At 43.5% G+C, this 7529-nt stretch overlaps 1 protein-coding gene across 1 annotated transcript; it reads left to right on the top strand.

Moving 5' to 3' along the window:
- The first annotated feature begins 338 nt into the window (after positions 1-338).
- On the top strand, positions 339-7265 carry LOC125626653 (keratin, type I cytoskeletal 19-like). The gene is made up of 8 exons (XM_048829891.2): positions 339-1011; positions 2108-2190; positions 2919-3075; positions 4376-4537; positions 5014-5139; positions 5379-5605; positions 6432-6562; positions 6887-7265. The coding sequence occupies exons 1-8, from the start codon at positions 403-405 to the stop codon at positions 6910-6912; spliced, it is 1521 nt and encodes a 506-aa protein (XP_048685848.2). The 5' UTR covers positions 339-402; the 3' UTR covers positions 6913-7265.
- The last annotated feature ends 264 nt before the right edge of the window (positions 7266-7529 follow it).

The raw sequence follows: 7529 nt of genomic DNA, 5'->3' as shown, positions 1-7529 counted from the left end.
ATATATAAAGAGCTTTCTGTTGCAATAAGCTGCATTATTTCTTCCCTGTATATAATTTAGGGCAGTGTTTCTCCTGGCTCCTTCTTGTAAAATTTTCATCATAAGGAAGAGCTGATGATTCATAAAACATCATTGCGAGTGTATTTTTGAAACAAACTGCTGACATGTAACTTAAATTCCTTGTGTACTGGGTTTCTGGAGGGAAACTGCCTTTGGGAAATTATTCTTGGCATAAACAGCAAGATTAGCTAGCCCCAAGGGAAGGAGAAACACCCTACTGGTGACACCCACTGTGGAAGGTATAAATAGAGATCTGTGGGGATAGAAAATCTGCAGTCTGAATTCATATCAAGCTGTGCCTCTTGCTTTGGGCTTTGGGCTGGACTCTCAATCGCTGTCGCTATGAGCTGCAGCACCAAGCAGACTGTTACTCTCTCTTCCAAAGGGAGGAGTAGTGGTGGTAGCTGTGTGGTTGGAAGTGGTGGTGGAGGAAGGACTTCTTCCATCTCTTCGGGAAGATATAGCTCCTATGGGATAGGCAGCGGTAGAGGCTTTTCGGGTAGGAGTTACAGTGGTGGAGCGAGTTGTGGAGCGGGACTGAGTGCTGGTAGCTTTTCTGGAGGTAGCTATGGAGGGGTCTTAGGAGCAGGTCTCCCTGGATACAGTTATGGAGGTTGTTCCAGCACTGGGTTCAGTGGTGGCAGCACCCGCTGTGGATATGCAGGTGGCTTTGGTGGTGCAGTCAGTGGTGGCTTTGGTGGTGCAGTCAGTGGTGGCTTTGGTGGTGGTGGTGTTTGTGGAGATGGCGTATTTTTCAACTGTGATGAGAAGCTGACCATGCAGAATCTGAATGACCGCCTGGCTTCTTACCTGAACAAGGTGCGATGCCTGGAGGAAGAAAACGCTGCCTTAGAGTGCAAAATCAGGGAATGGTATGCCCAGCACGGACACTCCGGTGTACCAAAGGACTACAGCTGCTACTATAAGGAAATAGAAGATCTTCAAAATCAGGTGACTTTTTTTTGGCTCCATTCCCCATATTTAAGAGCTTCCCTCTGAGTCTGTGGCCTGGTCTACACTATGAGTTTATGCCAGATTTAGCAGTGTTAAATCCGAATTAACCCTGCACCCGTCCACACAATGAAGCCATTTTTTCAACATAAAGATCCCAGTGCAGTTGTGAGAGGCAATATTTCCCTTTTCTAAAATGTTCTTTGCAGACATAAATTAAGGCAACTGCTTTTATGAACTATGAGTGAGGGTGTGAAAACTCATGAATCCATTTACAATTTGATTTTTCTCGACCAGATTTGTACAGAGAGAAAAAGGTTACATATGCAGGGAACAATCTGGGCATGGTCAGTATTCCTCATGAATGAAGTTTGTAACAGGATGTTTTAATATATTTATACCCAAAAGGGAGAGGAGAAGAGAAATTCAGTCATTAATCCACTAAGTTATGTTCGTTATTACATTGTATCCTGTCATCAGTTTTCCTGGATTCTAGTTAAAATCTCATTTCTATTTCAACCAACTTTGAGCTCGTATACAGAAGCGAGGGTGGGGAAGGGGAATATTCTCATAAAGAACAATAAGAAGAAAAGAATACTTTGTCACCAATAGTTTTGAATGGGCAATTTAATTTTTGTAAAAAATATTTTCCAAGTGTATTCTGAAGAAGGGTTAGTCAGATAGGAAAAAGAAAGCGGACAGGATCACAGGGTGCAGGAGAGAGATACCTGCCAAATGCTGAGCTGTAATGTAAGTCTTGCGATGAAAAACATAAACTCATAGTTACAAACTCTAGACCAAGTTTGAAAATGTGAGGTTTGTTATAGTAGGCACCAGGGAGCACTAATTATCATTACAAAAGTGTTAGCATCTTAACTGTGTGTTTTTACACATTTATGCATTTCACCTCTTTCATTTCACACACTCGGATATTTCTCAAACATTTCTCCTTGGATCTGAAATCTTCTGTGCTTCCTATCTGTCTGAATTTGAATCCTGGGAGCGTAAAAAGACTGAAATTTGCAATGTGGCACTGAATGTGACATAGTGAAGAGACTTCAGAGCTGAAAATCCCCTGGACCCTATTCTTTTCCAGATTGTGTGCACTACCCTAGACAACAACAAGATCATTCTGAACATTGATAACAACAGGATGACAGCAGATGACTTCAGACTGAAGTGAGTACCTCTCTGTACCAGACAAACCCTGTCATTCTCCTCTTGTTCCCTCACATCCTATTTACAAATTGACAAAAGAAGAAATCCTCCAACCAAGAATTACGTATCCTATTCCCAAATTAAGATATCTCCTAAGGGGGAGTTAGGGGAATTCCCAAATCGGGACAGGTGATATTTTTGTGAAATTTTATTATTGTTAATTATTTATAATATCATGGCACCTACGAGCCACGTCGCCAGAATAGGGGCATTTCCAGGACAGAGAGTTTGAGGCAATAAAGAGTTTGCTTGTGGGATTTAGGGGGCTAAAATATAGGGACAACTGATGTAAGTTGGCATGAGTCCATTGCAGGCAATGGAGCTATGCAGATTTATACCAACTGAGAGTTTGGCCCACGGATTTTTTAATAAAGAAAAGGATTTAGATTATTTCCCAGGGGAAGTGAAGAAAAATTCGTGTGTGACATCTTTGTAGTAGTTCCAGTCGAGAGGAGAGGGGCAAAAAAACAGCTGAAGAAGAAGGTCTTTTATGAACCAAACATCACATCCTGCCTTTGAACACACAGATAGACTAGGCAGCAGACGTAGTGTGTTATACTTCAAGCACAGATATAAAGGTAAAGCTGAAAGAAGGGAAACCCAGACCCATTCATAACCAAAGTGCAGGAATCCTTAATGGTGGGCTCAGCCAGGGGCTGACTTTTCTGTCTCTTTTGTCCATGGCTTAGGTATGAGACTGAGCTGGCCCTTCGCCAGAGTGTGGAGGCTGATATTAATGGCTTACGCCAAGTTCTGGACGAACTGACCCTGTGCAGGTCTGACCTGGAGTCACAGCTTGAGTGCCTGAAGGAAGAGCTGTGTTGTCTGAAGAAGAACCATGAGGAGGTAGGAGCTCATTCCCTTAAATGGATTTTTTTTTAATTTTGTACATTACTTACTAAGGCAGTGGGGACCTGACCCTGATTAAAACACCAGGGCACGACTGCAACTACGACCAAGAGAATATTAATAATAATCTGCATTATTATGATAGTACTCCTTTCACAAATCCCGTTGCCTATCATATTCACTCTAATTTGAAATATAAAGAGGGCGGATCCTGAGCCGGAGTAATTGTCACAATCAGCCCAAGAGCTCAGGTCCAGCCATCTAAGGTTTGTGAACAATGTAGGACCTGAGTGTTAGGAATGAATGTCAAGCTTCTGGGAGCTCCTGGGCTCTGCAGATGGGGAAGGGGAGAGAGCTACCTTAGAGACTAGAGGTGAGTTGGAGAAATCTTCCAGCTGATTTGTCACGGGCCCATTACTTAATTTAACTCAAAACACTTCATAAACAATTAATTAGTATTAACAACATCCCTGTGATGCTAGTATTCTCTCTGTTGCAAAGCCAGGATATTTAAGGAATGGTTAAAAGAAGTGTCCTGCCCAAAATCACTTGGAAACTCAGTAGCAGATCCAGGAAGAGTAGGTCAGAAACTCTAAGTACTGAACCAAGCTCCCTTCTCTTGAAATGTAAATATGAAAGGAAAAAATATGAAGAGAGCCAACCTATTGTGACTAATCTAAGATAAAGAATGACTTCTTTGTCAAAAAGAGGCCAAGAGAACCTGTAACACTAGTCCAAACCCATTCAGGAAAATGAGTGACTTTCATTCATCAAAGTTAATTCTGTCACAATATGTATGCAACAAAAATGTCAGTGGAAATGCGCTGACTGGATTTGGTGAGTAGAAGAGCCACACACAAAAATGGCTCTTGTGAAAACATGAACTGTTAAAAAGCATAATGTAGAAACTATCACAGGAAATCACCTCTTATGCAAGATCCAGTGACAAAAAGATCCAGGTGAAGATGAAGCATAAAAAATGTCCTTTTTTGCTGCAAAAATAGTCAGGAATTCCTTAATTTGCTGTGATTAACCATCACACAAACCAATAAACATCCACTGTTTCTTTATCTCAGGAGTACTCACTGTAGAGCTTTGCTTGGAAATCAGCTGTGGTTTCCCCATCAGAGCTGGGTGTATACTGGAGAAGATGCATCAGAGACAGTGTGGTGACTGTCAGAAATGGGCCCCAGGACATAGAGGCTCACTGACAGTGGCATGCTGCTCTCACTTGCCAGAGAACTCAACTCATGGTTTTTTTTCTTTTCAAACAAGCTGATCTGGGTTATCTTTGCAGGAAATCAATTGTCTGAGAAACCAGTCCACTGGTGATGTCAGCGTGGAGGTCAATTCCTGTCCTGGCCCAGATCTGAAGAAAATCCTAGAGGACATGAGATGCCAGTATGAAACAATGATTGCACAAAATCGCAAAGAGGTTGAAGATTGGTATGAATGCAAGGTAAATTCATCACAACTGTAACTCTCTCAAGCAAAAATACAGGAGCTATTTCTGAATCACACATGCACGCCACGGGGAGAATTTATTCCTGTATCATATGTTCTAAACGTCATCAGCATAGATGTATAGTGACCAGGTGCACAGGGGATGGAGGCCCTGTGCATACACAGTGAATGTGTCTCATGGAAGAACGGGGTTTGCTACATGTCATTATTGAGGTGTGTTGGTGGAACAGTGGGCGAGCCTGTCAGTTAGGACAGAAGAGAATTACTGGTGAAGTTGTGAGGGGTCTTAGCATTAGAATAGCAAGGGGAGTTACAAGCAAGAGATGAGATTGATTTCAGTGTGCAGAAAACTTGCTCAGCCCCTGCGTATCTTACATCTTTTGTTACCCACTCCTTTATACATTCACTAGATCCACCTGACAATTAAAAAAATCCCTCTGAAGCTCTTTATTCTGGGTTTCTGGTTTTCAGATTGAGGAGGTGAATCGTGAGGTCATCACAAGCAGTCAGGAGGTTGAGTCCTGCAACAGCCAGGTCTCTGAACTTAGACGTCAGTTGCAGTGCCTGGAAATTGATCTGCAAGCCCATCTCAGCCAGGTATGTGATGTTGTCACCATTGATATCTCACCTGTGACACACTGACGTCTGGATTTCTGGACTGACGGGGACCAGCCTAGCCTGGCACTCTATGTAGCCGTGATGATATCACTGCCACACCCATTGTTAGCAACAATTTGCTTTTATTTTTGCGCTGAAATCCTCAACTTCCTGCATCGAGATGGGTTTAATTTAGTGCATGGCTAAAGTACATGTGGGTCTTTTGCTTCAATTCTTAGAGAGACAACCTGGAAGCCTCTTTGGCTGAAACTGAAAGTCGCTACAACAGCCACCTGTGCCAGTTACAGCAACAGATCACCTGTGTGGAGCAGCAACTGGCTGACCTGCGAGCAGAAATTGAGTCCCAGAACCACGAGTACAAGATCCTCCTGGATGTCAAATGTCGACTGGAGCAGGAGATTCACACTTACCGCTGCCTGCTGGAAGGAGGACAGCGTGACATTGTGTATGTAGACTACAGACACAGCGGGGCATAAAGCAAACACCTATCCTGTGATCTGTGCAATGTGTGAGATCTAAAATCACAGAGAGTGTGGGGATTCAGTTTAGATAGGTATCCAAAGCTTGAGCCAAACCTTGTTCCCGCCTTGCGGGTCTGCAGAATGGAGAACTTCTAATGAGACGAGGTGCCTTCCAATACTGTATCTAACGATATAGCATCATCTCGTATTGTTGTGTACTTCCTGGTATGTGCTGGGCAACAACTACCATGAGGAGAGGATTAATTGCAATATTTTGCCATTTCTGCTCCAGACAGAAGCCGGGGGTGCAGAGGCAGCTGTGAAAATGAGAGAGAATTGTAACAAGACATTAACCTAAGTATTTCAAACCTGCATAAAAGACCCACTCTGAGATTTTGCCAAAAGTCCAGGTCATTCCTTCTTTTATCCCAAGCATCTGCACCTCCCCAACTCCACTTGGTTGTGAAACAAGTGGTACAAATAATTAGGCAAAGATTTTCCTGATTTGGAAGCAAGGGAGTCAGCAGACCCTGTTTAAAAAGCCCATTGGCAATGGCAGCCTATGACTAATTCATCCTTTGTGGACAAAGTCAGTGGGGAGAATGACTCGCCTTGTAGTGATGTACTTTTGCTTTTCTGCGTGGACAAAGTGGAGTAAGGGTGCTTGGGAGGCGTGCTGGACAGGTCCTGGCTCTTTGCTGGACTGGTAGCAACTGAGGACAGGCAAAGTCACATGGCTTCACTGAACCTACAATGCCATTGTAAGGTTGGTTTCTCGTTCATTCACCAAACATTCTTTCCTTGTCACAGTGGCTCGGATGGAGGGATTGGCGTAGGAGGTGGAATAGGAGGAGGAACAGTCACTAAAACGTCCCACTCCTACTCTTCATCTTCCCACTCTCTGCCCCATGTCACGTCTTGCCACCCTGGTGATCTAAAAGGTAAGAACTGACTTACCGTATAAGGGAAAATGTTTCTTTAGTCCTCTTCTTACCAATAGGGCAAGAAAGAAGCTGTCAAACCCACTCTCTGTTAGGTGGTTGTGAGGTGCTGTAGCTCACCTTTTGGGACCCTGTTGTAAGGCAACTGGAGAGTCTGGTAGGACATGGTGACACAACGGTGGTATGGTTTGGGGAGTGTTGTCAAGAAATAGGATCAAATGCATTTGTGACTCTCTCACTTATGAATCATGAATGGTGCAAGTGAGGGAGAAGAGTTTTACGTCCTTTCTAAGCAAAGTAATGGTTCTATTTATCCCTCTCCAGAGCACGGCAGAAAGATCTGTGACTAAGAAGAGAAACCAGCATCTTTCAGTGCAAGACTCACCCAGCAAAGACCCACCCATACACAAAGCGAGAGCTCAGCCAGCACATTCACTGTGCACCTCTGCAAAGAGCATGGAGAAGAGCTCTTCAGAATTACTCATCGCTGCTAATGCCAACACTAGTGTCCTAATGAGCCCATCTGAGCTTTGGTCCACCGTCCTGCCTATCATGATATTTGCTTCTTCCAATCTGTGATGCTCTGTGTGTCTAATTACAATAATTACTTACTTGAGTTAATCTGTACCGTGGTTGGTAATTTACCTTCTGCTGAAAAAGTGTCTCCAATAAAACTTTGCTTCTGCCTGATGCAATCAAGAAACCTGTGTCTGGGAAATGCTTTCCTCTATTCAACTTTTCAGTGGTCTCTGGTACCAGGTTAACCACGAAGCCATGCGCTCAGATAGGTCTGTTAGACTGTACCATCATCCCCAAAGGGAAGTGGTGGAAGCCTCCTCACAATAAATTAAGGAGAACAATTCTGCTTTGTCCAGTGGGGCTGAGGGAATGCACTAGCTAACTTAGCACGTCTTTTCCAGCCCCAACTTCTATGTCAGACACTGCCTGTTACTGTGTAAACTGCGAT

This window comes from Caretta caretta, chromosome 27 (genome assembly GCF_965140235.1).
Source record: "Caretta caretta isolate rCarCar2 chromosome 27, rCarCar1.hap1, whole genome shotgun sequence".
In the NCBI taxonomy this organism is placed as follows: domain Eukaryota; kingdom Metazoa; phylum Chordata; order Testudines; family Cheloniidae; genus Caretta; species Caretta caretta.
Note: the sequence above shows the minus strand (reverse complement) of the source record. Positions and strands in the feature narration are given on the sequence as shown.

What these genes read in the sequence shown, in the direction of transcription:
- LOC125626653 (XM_048829891.2), top strand. Translation starts at nt 403, where the DNA reads ATGAGCTGCAGCACCAAGCAGACTGTTACTCTCTCTTCCAAAGGGAGG. An exon ending in TAGAAGATCTTCAAAATCAG is followed by an intron (nt 1,012 to 2,107) that starts GTGACTTTTTTT and finishes ATTCTTTTCCAG; the next exon opens with ATTGTGTGCACTACCCTAGA. An exon ending in CCACCCTGGTGATCTAAAAG is followed by an intron (nt 6,563 to 6,886) that starts GTAAGAACTGAC and finishes ATCCCTCTCCAG; the next exon opens with AGCACGGCAGAAAGATCTGT.